The following is a 21,981-nucleotide window of genomic DNA, read 5'->3' as shown; positions in this document are numbered from 1 at the left end:
TTATCTGATCAACTGATTGATTCTATTATTTGTAGACATGTTCTGGTTGCTGTAGATGTGACAAACAAAAGCCCGGATAAAGTGTTTGAATCAATGTTAGTGGAGAAAGAGAATTTCGGTTATGATGGAAAAGGCCGAGAATATATCTACATCTGTCTTTCACAACAATGTGTAAAACAATGTGGTCTAGTAGCTGGTAATATGGTATGCAAGTTTTTTTGTATTTTATTGCATGGAAACTCACGGGATTCGATGAGATAAAATCATACATATCAAATTAACAATTTTTGATTTTTTTATGTTGATTTGGAAGTACAATCTTGCTCTGACAATTTCTGTTTCTGTTGATGTGGATGTTCAATTTTAGGCTGATTGTTTTTATTCCATGTTTAATGTTGATGTGGAAGTACAATTTCGGACTGACTGATTTTATCACATTTTTAAGGTTGATTTGGAAGTACAGTTTCAGATGAATCGTTCTCATTTCTGTTTGATGCATTACACACTAGATCAACTCGTTGATACCGACATTGTTTATCCGGATATTCATAAAATAGTTCCTCGCTGGACCAATGTAAAACAGTTTCAACTCGAGTATGTATTGTTATCTTGTACAAATGTAACATACCGGTAGTTATTAAACTATTAAGTCAGGGCCCGTACCACGGGTAAAGTTTGAGAAGTTACACCAATTTTTCAGGACGGGTAAATAGGAATAGGACGAGAAAAGAGAAAATGCAGCAATCTTTGGTCATTTCAGCATCATATTCGTTCATATAATATATCTGCCTTATATCTTGCCTATTTCTGAAAGAAATTTTGACAAAGTACCTTTAAGTTTGAAATAGGGCACTCAAAATTTTGAGGGCCTATAGAAATCCCATAAGAGCCTCTGGATTTCCAACTTGGGGTTAAAAAAAGTACTAACTACCTTTTCATGATTGGTGACTTTTCCTTGGCAGAGTTTTTTTCATGTACTTAAGTAAATTCAGATATATGTTTAATACTTTTTAGTTCTAGTGTATTAAATAAAGATCAGTTGGATGCAGTGGATCAGATGATTAATTCTAGAATGGGCTATACAGCCCCGCTAATCATCTACGGCCCATTTGGTACAGGCAAAACAGAAACTATCGCTCAGGGTGTAATGTTACTGCTGAAACAGCGACCAGATGTTCGAATTCTTATCAGTACTCATTCAAACAGGTAATATACGGTCAGACTCGGGTTAAATCATCAGACTTAATCATTATGTCAATGACTTTTCTAAATTATATATTGGATTTCAAATACAAATGGGGACTAAACAATAGAGGGGACCTCAGTAATGAAGTCACTTATCTGATGATTGACTGTATACTGTATGAAACGTTGTTTAAGATTTATTTTGGAATGTTTTCTGTATTTATTACAGCGCTGCGGATCTCTATGTACTGAAACATTTACACAAATTCATTCAAAATGAACAGAAAACAACGATTAAAATCTGCCGTTTAATTCAAACAACTCGAAGAGTCGAAACTGTCCATGAAGATGTAAGATGTCAATGTGATTGAGGATCCAGCTTGACAGTTGAAGTTAAAGTTTGACTCAAGATGAGATTAGTTCATATACAGTGTTATACATCCATAGTCAAATTTTAACTGAGAACTGTAGAACTGGATGATATCTGTAGAACTTAGTTCAAAACTGTGAAACTGGATGTATCGGCCCCACTCCACGCGGTTGCGCCACCGCGCGGTATTTACGCGAAGCAGCAGCACACAAACATGGCCACTCACAATTTTCAATGATTGAAATCGCGTGTGCATTTCAATTATTTCAGCTGTTAGGGTTTTAAGGCACAATATAAGTTGATGATGTGATATGGCGATGTTAATTAATGATAATTCCGCAGTGAAGCTAGTCACGAACGGTGCCGATTGAGTGTACAGCTGCCAAAAACACTGAAATGTGTGTAGTTGCGTAACTATTTGCAGTGAATTGCAGACAAAACATGAAGCTTTAGCGGCCGTTTAAAAAAAAATTATACCAATCGCAATCGTAAAATAAAAATGAAACCTAAGTTGAAATTCTGGCCATTTCTAAAATGTTATTACTAATTTTTAGTCTGTGCGGAACGTTTAGTTTTCCAACAATAATGAGGGGTGGTAGGTAGTCATGCAATTCAAGTCATCATTTATTAAGCGTTACTTCCGTGTTGTTGAAAATCTCGCGAGTCCTGGACCAAACCCCAATGAACAATGTGATCTGTGTGCTGGCCACGAATGCACACAGATCACACTACACTACCCATTGCACACTCCAGTACCCTCAGCTTTCATATATCCAGCCAAATATTTAGTGTCTTTCTTCTTGGGTCTAGAACTGTGGGACTGTATCCTTCTCTTATTTTGAAATTAAACTTGTGTTTACCCGGCAGATAGGAAATGGAGCCCCTAGCCCGTAGTTTGTAATATTGTGTGTTTGTTTCTAACAGGTATTACGTTATTGTTTTCTGAGTCCCGATCGACGTAGTTTCATCCACCCGACACAGGAACAATTACTCGAATGTAAAGTTGTCATTGCAACAATGAGTATGGCGCCGTATCTTATTCGACGGAACATATGCGGTCACTTCACTCATATTCTATTGGATGAGGCAGCTCAGGCGATGGAGTGTGAAACTATAATGCCTCTCGTCCTTGCAACAAATGAAACATGCACAGTCATCACCGGTGATTATATGCAAATGAGTCCGAAGATCTATAGCAAAGAGGTGAGGGAACAAGGTTTCCACCAATCCCTGCTCGAGCGTCTTTATAACCATTACGAATCGAATGCTCAGCAACTCGAAAAAAGAAATGCTTCGCGTTTGAAAATCCTGTTGACGTTTAATTACCGCACGAAGATGGAAATTCTACGTTTCATATCGGCGGTGTTCTACGGGGGACCTGAACAATTGATCGCGTGTAGCAACGAAACTTCGACAACGATTGCATCCGGTAAAATTCCGGCGCCGATGATGTTTTATACGACCCGAGGGCGGGAGATTCAGCTGACGGACAGTACGTCGTTCTATAACACGGCAGAGATCGACGAGGTTGTTGCTCGAGTTGAAGAGTTGTACGAATGCTGGCCGGTGACTGAGTGGGGAGAGAGACAAGCGGAGACAATAGCCGTCGTTGCTCCATATCGTGATCAGGTGCAACGAATACGTAGAGCTCTACGTCGCAGTAAACACAGACAACTAAAATTAGTGACAGTGGAAAGAGTTCACAATGTACAAGGTAAAAATCATTTATTATCTTCTTGAGATGAGATATAATTTATTTTCTCCGCAAAATTTTTTTAATGATTAACAGAATATATCAAATAGTTGATTGACAAGATAAACGTTTATTTTCCTGACTAGAATTAAGTGTAAGAGATCAAAAAATTTAATTTTCAACATGAGTTCAAATTAAACCCATTGGTGCTGCCATCTGGTATTGAAGCTACATGCTTTTCACGAAATTACTTCTGGGGTATCAGCAATATAAAGCCGAGTCCTGAAAGGGTTAAAAGTAGATTATAGGTAAAATGTCCAGGCAGTTTTTGAGATCATCATTCTAGAAGTACCTTTCTAATCATCATGAAACAAACAAGAAGATTAGTTCCGTGAATGTTCCCTGTAGAAAATGCATTCTGTATAAGAGGTACTGTAGAGAACCAAAAGGTCATACCCCGGGGAGACAAATGTGGCATTGCAACATACTAGTTAATTATCTATTCATGTAAGTTAATTATGATTAACCTGTTCACTAAGTATTCTCTTATAAGTGTCGCTTTCCCTTTAAGTACTGTTGTGATAGAATGAGATCAGTAAACCTATAGCCCCTACAGTACTTTCTTTTATTGTGTTAGTTGATTTGGTCCTAGTTATTAGATTGGTTAGAGAACCAAAAACAATCGATAAATCTAAGCCTTAACTTTTCGTCAAAACATGAGTGTGAAGCCATGTTTTTAGCCCACTTGGGACTTTAGTCCTAGCGGGCTATTGCGTTCACTTTTTTAGCCCACTTGGGACTTTAGTCCCAGCGGGCTATTGCGTTCACTTTTCGTCCGTCGTCCTTCCATCCGTAGACGGAATCCAGTCATTTTGGGAAGTTTTGAAGACGCTTCAAGGTAACGTCTTGATATTACTGGGTTACACATGTATCTACCCTAGACACATCTTCAGCCCAAAAACTGGCCCTGTCAGAATCAAGATGGCCGACTGGCAGCCATTATTGTTCGCCAAAATCAGCACTTTTTACACATTTTTGAACTTTTTGAGGGAAATTTTGAAGACGCTTTGATCAATTACCTTTATCTTTCGGATATATGTGAATCCCCCCAGGGCCCATCAACATAACAAAAATTGGGTCGGTCGACTCAAGATGGCCGTCCTATGACCTTTTTAGTGCCCAAAAATGTTAATTTTGGCCCGAATTCTGAGTCCTGTAGCTTCCTACTGGTTTGCCATTTCTCATTACAATTTGTGATGGGTGTTCTTTGGAAAGGGATGTTTTATACCTGAGACAGGTATTTTTCATCAGCCAATTATGACGCAATTGGCGGCCATCTTGGTGTCACCAGTACTTATTCGTAAGTGGGAAAAAGTTTTTCCACATTATATTGATACCTAAGCGTATTTTGATACCACAATCAATTAGAAAGTTGTAGCTCATAACGTGTTCTATGATTGTGGTGAGTTTCAAGGTAATTGGATTTCGTATGTGGCCACCAGGGGGTGTTGAATAATACAATATCTTAGCATTTCTTTATTATATTCGTACTTCGTATTTTGTAACCACAATCAATTGGAAAGTTGTAGCTCATGACATCATCTTTGATTGTTGCGAGTTTTAAGGACATAAGTTTTTCTATATGGTCACCAGGGGGCGTTGAATAGTAGAATAACTTAGTATTTCCTTATTATATTGGTACCTAGGCATATTTTGTTACCATGATCAATTGCAAAGTTGTAGTTCATGACATGTTCTATGATTGTGGTGAGGTTCGAGGTCATTGGGTTTTGAATATGGTCACCAGGGGGCATTGAATAGTAGAATGACTTAGTATTTCCATATAAAATTGGTAACGAGGCATATTTTGTTATCACAATCAATTACAAAATCGTAGCTGCTGACATGTTCTATGATTGTGGTGAGTTTTAAGGTCATTGGTTTTTGTAAATGGTCACCAGGGGGCATTGAATATTGAAATTGTTAGATTGTTGAGCATTTGAAACCACTTCCCAAGTGGGCATGGTGTCCCTGGACCCCTAGTTTAGCCCACTTGGGACTTTAGTCCTAGCGGGCTATTGCGTTCACTTTCCGTCCCTTCGTCGTCCGTCCGTTCGGACGTACTAACAAATCGATGTTAAGTGGTATATCTCTTAGATGGTAGGCCTGTTGGTACAAAAATATTCAAGGTGGTACATATGATTGTACCAACAAATGCTAGTTATATGGTATGCCACCAAAAGATATATTAGGTGGTATTAGGGACCACAAGATCTGTCCATTTAGGAATTGAATGCATCCACATGCTCTCGATCAAGGTATCGTATCGTATCGGTTACAACCAACGGGAGGCATTATATGCCTATTTCTAGGTTGTCTCGTTGTGTCACTTGTTGATAGTTGCTAGGTTTGAAACCAGCTGCGGAATACAGTTTTTGAAAGCCTGGATTCTGCTATTGTGGTCGTTGTTCGTACTGTTTGTGTTGCCAGAAGTTATCTAGTCGCGCTTTGAAACTGTCAATGCTGGGTGCATTAACTATCTTCTGTTTGGCTATTCCAGTTATTTACAACACGTTGACTGAAAAAGTTCTTCCTGATGTTTTTCCTTGATCGGGATTTTGCCAGCTTCAGTGAGTGCCCCCTAGTTCTACGGTTGTGGTTCTGTGGTATTAGTCTCTCAGAGTTGAGACGGTAGTTCCCGTGTAGGCAGTTGTAGACGGTGATCATGTCACCACGTGAACGTCTGTAACTCAGCGATGGTAGTTTGAGTTGTTTCATCCGTTGTTGATATGATGAGTCTTTTAGAGTGGGGACTAACTTTGTTGCTCAACTTTGGACTTTTTCGTAGGAATCCATGTCTTTCATCTGGTAGGGACTATAGGCTGGAATCGCATACACCAATATTGGACGAACAAGTGCTTTGTACAGAAGGTTGAACGTTTTTTTATCAAGGTGCTCAAAGGATCTCTTGATAACTCTAGTCATTCTATGTCCTCTGTTTACAACTGAGGTATGCTGTGCTTGAAATGTTAACATTTCGTCGTTTGTCACGCCTAAGTCTTTTTCTTCGGTTACTGCTCTGAGCTGGTGGTTGGTGTTGTGGACTATCATGCTATAGTTGTGACGGTTGTTTTTCTTCCCGATATGCATTACTACGCATTTGTCAGGATGGAAATGCATTAACCATTTCTCTGACCAATTGCAGAGCCTGCTCAAATCGTCTTGGAGTTCCAGGGCATCATTGCGTGTTTTTATCGTTCTGTATATCTTTGTATCATCTGCGTACATGATTATTTTGCTCCTTATTCCCTCGGGTAGGTCATTGATATAAATCGCAAATAGGAGCGGTCCCAGTACACTGCCTTGGCACTCCACTTGTTACTCGCTCCCAGTCTGAAAGTGAGCCCTCAATGTTGACTGATTGTTTTCTGTCTTTCAGGAAGTCATTGATCCATATGTAAGGTTTTCCGCTGATACCATTAGCTTTTAATTTCTTCATTAGTCTACAGTGTGGTACTTTGTCAAATGCCTTCTGAAAATCTAAGAAAATCACATTGACGGCCAGGTCTTGGTCATTGGATTTTGTCCAGTCTTCAAGAGTCTGTAATAGTTGTGTTGTAGTTGATCTACCTTGAACAAAACCATGCTGAGATTCTGAGATCAAATCACGTTTTACAAGGTGGGACATGATTTGATCTCTGATGATTGATTCTAAAATCTTGCATGCTATACACGTCAGGCTTATTGGCCTGTAGTTCTCAGTTTTGTTCTTGGGCCCTTTTTTGGGTATTGGGGTCACGATTGCAGACCTCCAGTCCTCTGGAATTCTTCCTTCGTTCAATGATTTCTTGAAGAGAGTAGTTAAAGGACCAGCCAGTTCGTTTCCTGCCTCTTTTAGGATTCTTGGGTGGATATTGTCTGGCTCCATACTTTTATTGACTTTGAGTCCAAGTAGTTTCTTCTTGACTATGTCGCGAGTCACTGTTATCTCGTCGAGTACTTATTGTGTGTTTTCCCTTGTAATGATTGGATCAGGAATGTTGCTTACATCTTCAATATTGAATACTTCCGAAAAGTACTTGTTGAAAGAGTCTGCTTTTTGCTTGTTGTCATTTATCAGTTCCGCGTTTTGTATCTGTAGGTCGGGAATTCTACTTCTGACACTAGTTTTGCTTTTGCAATACCTCCAGAAAGCCTTTGGGTTTGTTTTCACTTCATGTGACAGGTTCTTTTCGTACTCTCTGACAGTCTTTCTGGATTCGCTTTTTGCTGCAGTTATTGGCTATTTGGTAATTTCTGTAATTTTCAGGGGTTTTATGTTCGAGATACCTTTTCCATGCTGCGTGTTTTTTCTTGACTTCACACATCGCGTTGCTAGTCATCCATAGTGGAGAGTGTTGTTTCCAGCGAGGTGCGTGATATTGAGGGATGTGCTCTGCCTCTGCGCATTTTATTTTCTCTTTTATATGGTCCCAGCATTCATCCAGACTCATTTCAGCCAGGTTATTCTCCAGTAAATTATTCCTGAGGAATTGTCTTAAGCTTTCGTAGTTTCCTCTATTATAATTTTTTCTTCCTAATTTCATAGCAGTGTGGAGCTTGCTGACATTTTCAATGTGGAATAGGAGACAATCATGGTGGCTTGAGCCGATTGGGGCAAGGTGTTTAACTTCCTCTACTAGGTGTGGTTCATTTGTGAAGACCAGGGGCCGGTTTCATAGACATGGAATAATTTGGTGCTAGCAATAAGGGTTATTCTGGGTATCAAATATATTCCCTGGGAATAGTTAGTGCTAGCACCAAATTTCTGTTTCATAGACAAACTTTGTTGCTAGCAATAACTATTCCCAGGGAATATATTTGATCCTAGCAATAAGATATGCTAATTAGGTTCAATGTCATGGAAACTCAGATCCTCACAAAATTTATCCCATAATTCATTTCGTTGCTATGAGACAATAGAAACAACAACAACCATTCCAGACGAAAATTCAGAATGAATGACAAGATGAATGTTGAAAATAAAGCTCCTCTTCCTGCAAAATCGAGGAAGAGAGGCACAAATTTCTCCCAGAAAGAAATCAGCATAATTTTGGAGCTGTGTTCAGAGAATGCCTCATTATTGCGATCAACGTTGAATAATGATGTGACAATTAAATCAAAGCAAGAGGTCTGGAGAAGAATTACTGATGCAGTAAATAGTATTGGGGTTTGTCGGAGGGAGGTGAACGACATCAAATTAAAATGGAAAACGATGCAAGCAGAGGCTAAGAAAAAGTCAATAACCCAAGCGAGAGATAGCAAACAGACATCTCAGAGACGGATGAGAGAATCATAGAGCTCTTCAGTGGAAATCCTTCTTGGAACGGTATCCCTGGTGGTGGTGTGGAAAGCCAGGCGCCAGTGATACTAGATGATTCTCTCATTGGTAAGTTTTCATTTTCTCAGTTTATCAATTGCGAATTTTCACTCAAAATAGGCTCAAACCATGTTAGGCTAATGCATTTCTAAATTTAATCATAGGCCCTTGGCTATTGCTTTTATAAAGTCGAGATTATTGGGAGAACAAATGAAAAAACCCACCGTAGATTTGTAGAAATAGTTTATTTCCTGACGGTTTCGAGCTTAATAAACCTCATCTTCAGAGAAACAGGAAACTGTTCCTCCTGAAGCTGAGACTCTGAAGTTTAGTTTTAAGCTCGAAACCATCAGGAAATAAACTATTTCTACAAATCTACGGTGGGTTTTTATTCGTTAACTACAGAGATTTATATCTGTTCACTACAGTCATACTATTGGGGGAAATGAATTGCACCATACCTTGGCTTTCCTTGATTGAACCACACGCCAGCCCAGAGTCAATCCTGTTTTCCCAAAATCCGACCATCAAAATAATCCAAAAGTATCGCTTTAAGGTCTACGTCACGCAGGTTTAGACTTATAAACATGATGATCTGTTTGAAGAGTTCATGGCTGTGTTCACACCCATCTCATTCATCTTTATAAACCAAAAAGTCCAACAAAGTAGATAGGAATGCTCAAATGATTTGATATAGGCCTAATCAATCCACTGCTTTTACTTAACTGCATGCAGGCCTTACATGGAATGGAGACTTTCCTCAATACACCGCCCTCCACAGTTTCAGATCATTTAATTGATCCATTCCTCTGCACTAGATTACATATGGTTTTGAATAAATGTATCATAGGCTCGATCAATTATTGTAACTGCAATGTTGTGGAATTGGTGGAATTTATCAATCGTATTGCTTTTAAGTTACTTCCAACGAATGATTATTCATTCTGTGATCAAACTTTTTTTAAAAATTATTCAATCAAATTAATAGTTTTCATGACAAACTTTTCCATTTGTCACTAGCCTGCGACAAAAATATTAAAAAATAATGGATATTAGTATAAAAGACTCCTGCGAGTGAGAAATAAATATGTTTATTATTTTAGAAATCGATCTGAATAAACTCATGCTTGGACTGAGTGCAGACAAGCAGATTATATCAGTGGATGATCAGTTTATCGTTCCGAGCACATCCACTGCTGATCAACTGATGGAACAATCCTCAATCGACACAGCAACCGAGCCAAGATCAGAACCCGTTGCTTCTTCATCTTCATCTATTAAAGGTAACTTTCATTTTGAATCCAGCAGTAACTAGCCATTTTGACAGTTCTTGATTATTATTAAGTTTGAATTAATATAGTATATGGGGTCAAAGCAGTTGCTCAAAGATATATTGTAGTTCATTTCAAAATCCCAAGAGGCAACATTTAAAGTAAAACAAATATCGAATGCAAAAAAGTACACTCCCTGTACTAGGGGATTCACCTGCACTTTCCATACATACCTGATAGAATTAAATCTTTTGGTTTAATGGAAACAGACAATAAACTGTTATCGTAATCTTGATGCATATCGGTATCATCTTATTTCAGGGAGGATACAAAGTGCCAGAAAAGAGAGAAAACGGAAGGCGTTTACACAACAAGACGTTTATCAACGCCAGTGCATGTGTCTGGATAAAAAAATTGAAAAGTTGGACGTGGAAATGAAAAAGATGAAGGCGGAAACGGAGTACTACAGTAAAAAATCGTCGTTAATAGACTTGAAAATTGCTAAATTCGTGGAAAAGTGATTGCAATTTACGAAAGCAATTAAATTGTAATATTAATATGTTTTTCAAATTAATTTCATAATCATTTCAATTAATTTTTTTAAAATTTACTTTTATTTAAGTTTTACATATATAAGTTAGTTTTAAAATTTTGAAAATAAAATTCAGAACATTGAACATTGAATATTCAAAAGGCTTTCGTACTGTTGCATTTTAGAATAGCCAGTCTCAGACGTGGAGAATGAATAACATTTATAAGATAAAAAAAACCTACTATACACACAAATTCAAAAGATGAGAAATTAAATCCATTCATCGAATAGTTGAAATAGAAAAACGTTTCAGACTGTCTCCTAGAGTTCCCTGCTGACAATGGTTGTATTCACTATCACTAATTGAAATATTGTTCTGTAATACGATTTCGCACATCAGCACCTGCCAGATCGTCTTGGGCTTCAAAGTGAAGTTGTTCGGGTGCACCATTTTCATCGGCCAATCTAACATCCTCGAAAGGCTCATTACGGAGTTTTGCAATGTTGTGTAGAACAACACAGGCGGCTACAATTTTGCACACTTTCTCAGGCTTCATCCTTATTTCATTGTGCAGACACATGAATCGTCTCTTCAAGACTCCAAATGATTGTTCGATGGATACTCGCGTTCCAGTATGTGACCTATTAAAGCGCTCTTGGCTGCGACCCACGGGACGGAAATATGGTGTCATCATATATGGACGCAAGGCATAGCCACTGTCCGCCAACAAAACACCGTTGATAGCGTGATGATTCATTTCGAGATACCTACAACGTTTAAAATATTAACTATTAATAATTTAACTAGGCGTATTGAATGGTTTATTCCGGTTTCGCCCCTTATCTATTCCCATTTTGGCTCTTATTATTTCGCCGCCACTTTCCCATCACAGCTGTTTTGTAAATTTTCAAAGAAGCTAAGTTGAATATTGATTAATAAAATTTATTATATAGATATGATTTGATGTATTTCAAACATAGAATATGGTTTATATTCTGCTAAAAATTTGAGTTTTAACAAAATCAAAAAATTGTAAGTTTAAAACCCCAAACACATTTAAAAGATATTATAGAATCAAATCCATAACTTTAGTCAAGAATAGAAATTAAATAAATCTTCAAAACTTACTGTCCAATTCCGGAGGTTCGAAAAATGTGTGAATCATGAGTTGCCCCAGGCCATTTCGCTGACAAATTAGTAAATATACCTAAAAACAATGATCTTGGATTGAAAAATGATTGGTCTATAACAAGAACCAGAAAAAATAATTCAATTTACATCAAAGAAAACGCTTATTTCAGATGCGGATCCAAAAATCTTTGGCCAGCAGTGGCTTGGATATCATCTCTAGAAAGATGTAATTTTGGAAATTCTCTGGGGTTATACCCATGTTCCCTCTTTATTATACTGTTTGATAGGCCTATATGACCTAAGGCTATTAAAAAACACGCATTTTTAACTAATTAAGCTATTCTCCCAAACATGAGCAATCGACCAGCTGATTGAAGTAGGCCAACAGATCAATCAATAATATTGTTTTGCACTGATTTCAACTTAATAGAAAGTATTAGGTACCCGGATTAGGTACAATTTTGTTCAAACAAATTGTTAGTTACATACAGGCAGAGTCATGATAAGGTTAAAACATTTCATCATTTGGATTACCGGTATTTTCGATCTGTGGAATAATATAATGATAAGGTAAGAACGTAGAAATAAAAAGGCTCTGTACCTTTATGATTACAGACTGCTTGCACATTAATTGAATGATAACCTTTATGGTTAACGTAATCAGCTTCATGTTCATGGGGTCTTTGTATACGAATATGAGTGCAGTCTATACATCCTATGACTGCTGGGAAACCCGCAAGAGCTTGAAAGCCTTGGTTTACTTCTTGACGTTCGGCATCAGTAGTGGGCCATCTGACGAATACAGGGACTACTGTCTGTCACACATGCTCTTCGTGCGACGTTTTGGTTCGTAATTTCGTTAATAATCGGTTGATCTGTAAATATTATGCATCAATTTGTTCAGTAAGGAATTTGCATTCAGAAATAAATCATGAACTGGCATAAATTTGTTTGTGTTTTCTTCTATCAGCGATAGTTTACCTAGCATACGCTGAAAAATGGTGAAAAACGGCTTTTATGGCCCGTCACGTGGCGCCACCTACTGTATTTTGATATGCTAATGAGCAGGTGATGACGTCACTGTAACGTTTCCGAGCGTCCGCGCAGCGGATTTTTCAGCATTACGCGAGCGTATGCTGAGTAAACTATCGCTCATAAATGAAAACAAAAACAACTTAAGTGAAAGTGTTGTTTATTTCTGAATGCAAATTCCTCACTGAACAAATTGATGCATAATAAAGGTAGATAAACCGATTATTAACCAAATTACGGACCAAAACGTCGCACGGAGAGTAGGTGTGACAGACAGTAGCTCGTTCAGTGCTTCTGTAACGTTAGTTATGATTCTTGAAACGGAGGCTTTTGACACTCCAAATGTGTCTCCAATTACGGATAAAATTGATCCAGTCGCATAGAATCACAAAGCGATCATAACCTGCCAAATAGGTGATATTGGCATTCCTCTTTCCGTTAACTTTGTAAGTCTTCTAGCTATAAGTCGTGTAATTACCAAAATAGTCTCTGGCGTGAAACGGAATCGTTCAAGGATTTCATTAGCCTCATAAACATCAAAAGGATGGTCCAAGCGGCGATAGTCTTTTATTTTTCGTTGACGAATGAACATTTCATCGGCCATTTTGTTAATTTTGATGCTAAGGAATATAATTTTGATACCTAGCTGTAGCTAGGTATCAAATTTGCCGCTAGGAATAAGCTACTTATTGCTAGGGAATAAAAACATCCACGTCTATGAAACAGAAATTTCCCTAGTACTAAATTTGATCCCTGGGATTAGTGATTTGATACCAGGGAATAACCTTATTTCATGTCTATGAAACCGGCCCGAGGTCTAGAATATTCTCTTTTTGATTGCCACGGTGATGCATGGGTTCCTTCACATGTTGCTCTAGGAAGGCATCCATACTAGCATCTAGTATTTGTTTTGAAACATGATTTCCAGTAGTTCTGCAGTTGTTGTTTGTCCAGTCAATTTCGGGCAAGTTGAAGTCTCCACAGAGTATTAGGCCTATGTTATACTTGTGGCCAAGTGTGCCTAGTGATTCTATCATTCTGGTGAAATTTGTATTGTTGTCATGAACACTGTTTGGGTTCCTGTAGGCACATCCTATTAGAGTGGGTTTGTCTGTGGCAGTGTTACGTGGTGACTCGACCCAGATGACCTCACTTGTTTGATCAGAACATATCTTATCAGTTGTCTCGAGAAGAGGGTGACAGGGCTTTAGTTCCGCATGGATATACATAGCAATCCCTCTCCCTTCATTCTCAATGTTGGTAAAGGTTTTGTAGTCACTTGATCCGTTAAAGAAGACATTGCGTGCATCAAGCTGCAGCCTGCTTGATTTAGGTTTTACTTCAGTTATGCATATAATGTCTGGGTTATGTTCTAATTTTAGTGCGGCGATTTCCGGTTTTTGTTCATCATATTGTCTGCATTCATACATAGAACTTTCAGTTTATTTTCACTTCCTTGACGGTGATGATTCGAGATAGAATTACTGAAGTTGACATTATTTGTTGCTAACTTCGATGATTGGTGATTCTTGAATTTCCTTCGTTGATTGGCTTGATTTGTATTATCCGATTTTCTGTGTATTTTACACGGTGAATTATCTTTGATTAATTCAGCATTTTCAGCGTACAAAAGATTTTCTTTCGGAGATTGATTGGACTTTTTTGACATGTCCTTTTAACATTTTTTGTTATCGTCGTGATTGTTTCTGGCTTTTGAAGGATTTTTACTTTGATTTACTTGATTCTTGTTTTTTGTTATAACAGTCTGTTTTAGTAATAATTCTTTATGATTCATCTTGGGGTCTCCCCACACGAAACAGCAGTTGTCTGCTTACGATGTGGTTCCCTCTGATAATTAAGCCTTTCTCACCTTTGCTTGTTCTCTCGGCTAGTTCGGTTCGTAACTTCTGGTAATACTGTCTTTGTGCTTGTGTACGGTCACTAGATATTGCTATGTTTTCTAGGGACGGATCTCTGTTTTTACGTAGTTCGATAAACCTGTTGACTATTATTTCCTTGTCGAATTCCGTCGCTAAAATGACGCGTAGAGGTCTTAGTTTTCCCTGGACATATTTCCCAATTCGGTTGATCAGTTTGGGCTTTTCAATTTCATTTAGACCGAGTCCTTGACTGATAAAGGTCTGGAGTTTGTTCCATTCTTTTTTACGTCGCATTTTGACATTCTCCTCGTTGGGTTGAACGAGTCCATATATTATGATGTTTTATTCTCCTCAGTTCCGTTTCCCAGATCTCACATTTGACATCTTCTACTTCTTTTTCGAGCGATTGTTTGACAGATTCGTTATTTCCATGGGTTAATTGAGTTTTTACAGCGTCATTGACCATGGTTTGAATCGTCTCATCATCAACTTCGGGATTCAGGTTCATGCGATCTAGGCGTTGTTTCATTTCTTCAAGTTCCCTCGATAACCCGTCTACTATTGACTTGTCTGCTTTTGCTTCTAAATTCGTTATTAAAGCCTTCATAGTCGAGTCATATTCTATCAGAATTCTTTCCATTCTGTCCACATATAGTGACATTCTGTTTTCATCAGATTTGGAATTTTTGCATGTAGAACATATTATAGATAGACAACTGCGTTCGAAAATATTTGAATTAAGTCCATGGGGCATGTTTGTACAGTTCGCACATATTTCCTGACCACAAAGGCTGCACGTTACAGGCGTGTTTTCTTGAATGGGCTTTCCACATTGACAGCATATATTTTCTTGTTCCGTTGAGTCTAGTGATTTTTTATCATTCCCTGTTCTGCTTTTATTGTTAGGCGAGTATAACCTCGGTTTTGAGGTAGCGGGTGTGGTTGCTTTACCTCGGGAAATACTGCTGGGGTCGGTTTCACAAAGCATAATTAACTTTAATTATAATTAGGACCTAAATCATGATTAAATTTCCTTAATCATGATTAGTTAATTACGATTAAAATTCGGTTTCACGAAAGGGTTTAATTACAAAATTAACTAATTACATAATTAGGCAACTTAATTACAATTTAACTGTATCAAAATGGCGGAACTTTATACAGCCATTTGCTGTCCAAGCATCAACAACAGGAACAACCTTCCTTGTTTAGAGGAAAAGAGAAATTCACTCCTTTGGGAGTTAAAGATTGCTCTGAAAGGTCTCAGGAACCAGTGGAAAAACTTAGCAAGATGTCTCAAAAGTTTTTAAATAGAAACTCACCTCCAGTCAGCAAAATAAAATCCTCGTAAATGGGGTGTATTTCCGAGCAGTGATTAGCACTTTTTAACACTTACTCCATAGATATGTACTCTACTGACAGAAATCTATCATATGTATGGACAAAATCAATTAATTCAATACTTCTAAGTATGTGGTGGTCGTGCTGACAAAAACATAGGACGTTTGAAAATAAATCAATAGAATTTAGAGTATTGACATTTTACAAAAGGCAAAAAATCCAAATTATTTGAGCCAAACAATCTGAAAAACTGAATAAGTGTAGGAATTGCCGTCATCAATTAATAAACACCAAATTCCATGAATAATATCTGCAGCTTTTTGTTTTTAATAATAAACTAATGATGATTAAATGGTTTAATTACACTCTAGAGGAGAATTAAATTTTGTAATTAACTTAATTATAATTTAAGTTAATTACGTTTTGTGAAACACCTAACTTGATTAAATCATGATAATTTAATCATGATTAGTGATTTAATCATAATTAAGGGTTAATTACGCTTTGTGAAACCGGCCCCAGGACATATACGTGAACTGTTGTCCTCTGAGCGTTTCCTCTTTTGAGATATTTCAGGCGGAAAAATCCGGTATGGTGGTTCGGCTCAACACTCATCTACCCTTTCTGAGGTGGTCTGCAACAATTATCAATAATAATGATAATAATAATAATGCAACAATGACAACTACCCCGGTACCTGAAATGATAGTCAAACCTCTTCACTGATATTGACTTCTTAATATGTCAACTTTGATGCATGTCTTATAAATTGTGTCATTAGTGATGCAAGGATTTGAATAAAAAATGTGGCAGGGATATTGCAAATCTGAGTCAAGTGCCTTACCCAGTACTGAGAACTTAGAAATGATTAGCAGATGCCTTAAAAGGTCTTATGCAGACAATAAAGCAAAGAAAACCAAAATGTTATCAACAAACATCGTTTTATATTTTGCATTAGTGTTGTAATCGCAACGGATTAAAGTTAGCAAAATAATTTCAATCCATATCACTTAGCTTACCCCATGAGCTCTTCGGGCAAAACATTTTATATAAACTAGACAAGGGAAAAAACTAGGTGAAGTTTTTACAATTCAATTCAACTTTTATAACCGTGTATTAGTGAAATGGAGACTGTTCCTGTTAACAGTGTTGCCAGACTTCCGGAAATTTCCGGAGTTCCGGAAATCGAAACTTTCAAAAAAAAATCCGGAAATTTTCTTCTCTGTACTGCGCGAAAATGCCGTTAATTTTTATTAGAACGGCCACCCATACGCATTCGCTGTGATGATTGCACCACCACCAATCGTCATGACGACGCCGCGCAGCTCTGCGGTCGAGCGGCTTTTGTGTAAGTATACAGAGTAGTGCTTATAACTTTATTGATTTTATACTCGAATGTGTATTGTAAAATTTTGGAGTTCAATAAACTTCTGTACTGTAACCACGACTTGACTTGCTGATGCGCCGCGCTTGTATTAGATCATCTTTATCAGAGCATTCATAGGTACGTCCCTTCAAGTTACACATCTATGATCATCTATATAGGCTTAGGCCTAAACTATCTATGATCCGTCCTTTTTTGAATGTTCCATTTTTTTATTTTCAATAGGCCCGTATGCGATAGTTCCCCGGAAAATGAGTTTACCAAGAATTGTTGATCGGCAGAGCTCCGACTTAAAAACTATCGATGTAGCTATAAAAAACAAATTTAGGTGGAATTGGTTAGAGGAAAAGGATTTTCATGGTGATTTCTTGTCCGATTACATACGTAAACTCGAGGAAGGTGGCCTCGCGTATTGCTTGATATACAAAGAAATTATTAAATACGGTGGTGGAGGAAAACGGGACATAGTAAACCATGCTAAAAAACAAAAGCACACGCAAATTAGAAAGGATCTGAAAAGTAATGAAGAACTACCCGCAAGCTACCAGCCGATCATTTCAACTGAAGGCAATGAACCGTCCACTAGTAACAGTTGTAGTACTGGTAGCTTACCAATGCCATATGGGGTTGCCCCGAATGTTCCTGGTGTCCAAGGAGAAAATCGCGATATCAGGCCGAAATTCGTACCAACTATCGACAGAATATCCCATGCACAGGCCATGACTCTATCGTTCATAGCTGAGAACTCTCTCCCAATTTCCATGTCCGAGATGTTAATTAAGTTTGCTAAGGAGCTCAGTCGCGATGAGAAAGCGTTTTCGCAGATTACGATGGGAAGAACGTGTGCTACGTACAAACTAAAAAATGGCCTGAGTACGCACATCCGCAAAAATGTTGTGGCTGATATGCGGAAATCGTTTTTCTCGATTAATACCGATGAATGCACTGCATCAAATTTCGAAAAAGTGTTCAGCATCCTGACTTCATATTATAGTGACGAACTTGAACGGTGCGTAGTAAATCACTATACCTCATCATCGATTTCCCGAGTCAACGCGGCGTCAGTTACAGAATTAGTTCTTAGTAAACTGAAAGCGGACGAAATACCACTGACCAACATAGTTTCAAGTTTGTCCAACTCAAACCCACTGACCTTGCCTCGCATATAGTTGGTTGAGACAAGACTGCGTGAAGCGGCGCCACAGCTACTTGACATAGACGGTGACGTTTGCCACCACATTCACAATTCCGTTAAAAACTTCTGTTCACACTTCGACACGATCGCCGAGAAACTAGCCGACGATATGCACACCGATTTCAAATATAGTCAAGACCTTCGTGATGCACTGGCCGAATTGTGTCAAATACTGGGAATCCCGTATGTCATCCCAGCCCAGCGCATTCCTCACCGCTGGTTGTCGGCATTTGACGTAACTGTTAAAAGCCTAGAGATCATCGAAGGGCTTTCCCTGTTTTATTTCACTTGGATACCTGAGAAGGCGAATTACCAAGAATTGATTGTTAACATTCTCAGATCCGTTCCGGCAAATGCTAGAAAAAGGGTCTACGAAATCATCGGTGAGTTAAAAAAGAAAGATTTGACCTCTGATGGACGGAACAGAAAAATGCGCATTGTAGATAAACTGTTTTTCAAGCGACGTGAAACCCTGATCATCATGTATTTTTACTCGCGAGTTCTTCCGTTATTCAAGTCTGAAACATGAAACAGTATCTGGATTGTCAGCACGGAAACTGCTCACGCTAGACTGTACAAAAAACTACCTACCCGTTAATGAGATGTACGTCGGAGAGGAGGCAAAGCGATTGTTGGCAAAGTGTGATGTAACTGATCGCAACAGAATACTATTAAAAATTCGAGGTGCATATACTGAAGCAGCAACGTATCTACAGAAAAAGTAACCGCTGGAGAACAAAGTTCTACGTTACATGTCTGCATTGGACCCTGAGGCCATGGGTCATTCGGATACGTGCACTGCTCTGAAGAGACTTGTGGCTTTTTTTCCTACCGTAATCATGCCGGATGACCTTGATAGCCATGATTCTTACAAGTTAGAGTGCAGCAAGTTACAGTCAGACAAAACACTTCCACCTTGTGATGAAAACACTCGCCTTGACACGTGGTGGACAGACATCTTCAAAACGAAGAAATATCCTACACTGGCGAAGATTGTCAAAGCAGCAATGAGCGTCTTTACTGCACCTCGCATTGAGCAATCGTTTTCAGCTATGAATGACTTGATCGATAAGAAGTCAAACCGGATGGCCACTTCAACGTATGCCGCTATACAGAACGTAAAATACAACCTGAAGTCACGCCAGACAACAACTCTTGAACTCTATCACCGAGAAAACATTCTCCAAAGTCCAGTAAACCGAGACATGGTGTATCACATGCAAACAGCTTATGGCCGTCACAAGCGGCAACGGCAGGAGAAGCAAGAAGCTCAGCTGGCAAAAAAACGAAAATTAGGACTAGATTCCAGGAGTAAGTCGAAGTCAATTGTTCGAGAACGAGCCACATTGTCAACTGCAGGTAGCCGACGAACCGTACATGAACTTGCCAAAGAGGCAAAACAGCGAATTATGAAAGCGGTCTTGGCGAAAAATAAGAGAAAAAACTAAAATGTTTACCGTGGTTAGTATGTTCCGTTGTTCGTATCGTTTTCACAGTCATTGAAGAAGGCTTATTCGTGTTTTCCATAATGAATAATAAAATGATAAATCATAGTTGACAAATATGTGAATAAGTGTTTATTTTTTAATTTTCGTAATTTATTTCTGAACGCAAATTCCTTATTGAACACATTGATGCATAATATTCACGGATAAATTGATTATTAACGAAATTTTAAATATTTCCTTGCCAACTAAGTGCTCAAGCGCTACGATCTTGAATTTGTGAGTGTTCATCGGCGCATTTGAACTGCAATAATTCAGGACTCGACCCGTAATGCGTGAGAAGATGCTGATCGTCAACGAATGAGGATGTGCCACATTGGAAATAGCCATTACCTTCCAGAATATAATAAGTTGTTCGTGGGTTCACGATCGCTCTAAGTGCTGGGAAAACGCTTCTAATTTCTGAAATTTTCTTGGGGGGGGGGGGAGGGGACCCCCAAACCCCCCGAAATGGGTTCGGGCCTTCGGCCCTCGCAAGTTTGTGTATGTCAATAAATACTTCCGGATATAGCAAAGCTAGGTGCTGGCAACACTGTGTTAACAAGAAGATAGCAGTAATTACTCAGAATCAGAAACCTGTAGTTCTTGATTAAAAGGAAGCTGTTAACTATTTGATTGCTTCAGTGGTTTCAACAGGTACCAACAATGATGTAGATGGTAGTAGCACCTTAAATTTGAACCAATCTAATACATGCATACCACCTAATTACGATAGCTAGATGGTAGTACCACCTTACAGATGGACTAATCTAATAGATGTATACCACTTAATTACGATAACTAGATGGTAGTACCACCTTAAAGATGGACCAATCTAAAATGTATACCACCTAATTACGATCGCTAGATGGTAGTACCAACTTCAAGTTAAAATATATAAACATATATTTTTAGATTTAAAAAAAAATCAAATGTATCAGTTTCAATCAGATGCAAGTCAGATGCCTGACAAAATAAGATTATAGAAGAGTAACAGCTTTTTTTTTCAATTTTGCTTGATGTCATTGTTAATCCTATCCTTAATCATTTCCCAGTTGCACCCGTATATGTCACCTTCCTGGGATTTACTACTTCTTATTGCTCTATTTCCACTTTCCCAAGGGTTTGTTTGGTTTCATAGATCGTATTGAAGGGAATTCTAATAAATGTATACCATTTACTTACAACAGCTAAATGGTAGTACCACCTTAAATGTGGACTTATCAAATGAACGCAAAACACTTAATTACCAAAGCTAGATGGTAGTACCACCTTAAAGTTGGACTAATCTAATAAATGTATACCACCTAATTACAATAGCTAGATGGTAGTACCACCTTAAAGTTGGACTAATCTAAAAGATGTATACGACTTAATTACGATAACTAGATGGTAGTACCACCTTCAATATGGACTAATCTACATGCTAAGTTAATTGAAGAGTAACATCTTTTAACAGTCTTAAAAATCTGAATTCAGTCTCAATTTTTTTCATGTTTCTTGATGTCATTGTTTATTTTCTTCTTAATCGTTTCCCAGGTGCGCCTGTATATATATGTGACCTTCCTGGGATTTACTACTTCTCATAGCTCTATCTATTTCCACTTTCCCAGGGGTTTGTTTGGTTTCGTAGAATGATTTGAACAGTGTTTTAAGTTCAGACATCTCTTCCTCGGACCATTTTTGGTGTGCATGTTTCGTACCTAAAACAATATCAGAAATAACCAAAGAAGATCAGCCGATTTGATTAAAAATTGAATTATTAAATGAGAGAACAGAACCCAATTTCTAATTACCTTGTGCATGTAATTCCCTGGAACTTTTTACCATTTTCCGAGCATTGTTGTACTTGGCAGTCGATAGTGAATTCACTGAAACAATAAGACCAAAAGAATGATTAGTAACCTTTTGGCTGAACTGACATGAAAATGAAAATAACATGATAACTATATATTGATGATAAATGGAATCTACTAAATTGTTTTCCTTTAATTCTCTATTAATACAACTCATTTCGTACAATATCAATGAGTGAAGAAAATGGATTAGGCTATAGGGCTCTTAACTTCATTTTACAAAAATACCTTGTGATTCCTTCTTATTCTCTGCTTCTGGTTCATTCA

The 21,981-nt window shown here is 38.0% G+C and overlaps 1 protein-coding gene across 1 annotated transcript in view; it reads left to right on the top strand.

Moving 5' to 3' along the window:
• Positions 1-21,981, top strand: part of LOC141902853 (3'-5' exoribonuclease HELZ2-like) — a 70,406-nt gene that overhangs the window by 15,747 nt on the left and 32,678 nt on the right. Inside the window, exons 11-15 of the mRNA XM_074790773.1 lie at positions 36-204; positions 446-594; positions 1,015-1,206; positions 1,415-1,535; positions 2,480-3,269. Of these exons, the coding sequence (XP_074646874.1) occupies positions 36-204; positions 446-594; positions 1,015-1,206; positions 1,415-1,535; positions 2,480-3,269 (1,421 nt within the window). The remainder of the gene's footprint in view (positions 1-35; positions 205-445; positions 595-1,014; positions 1,207-1,414; positions 1,536-2,479; positions 3,270-21,981) is intronic.

The sequence above is a fragment of the Tubulanus polymorphus genome, chromosome 3, assembly GCF_964204645.1.
Source record: "Tubulanus polymorphus chromosome 3, tnTubPoly1.2, whole genome shotgun sequence".
Lineage (NCBI taxonomy): Eukaryota > Metazoa > Nemertea > Palaeonemertea > Tubulaniformes > Tubulanidae > Tubulanus > Tubulanus polymorphus.
The sequence above is the reverse complement of the archived record's forward strand: the minus strand, read 5'-3'. Positions and strand labels throughout refer to the sequence as shown.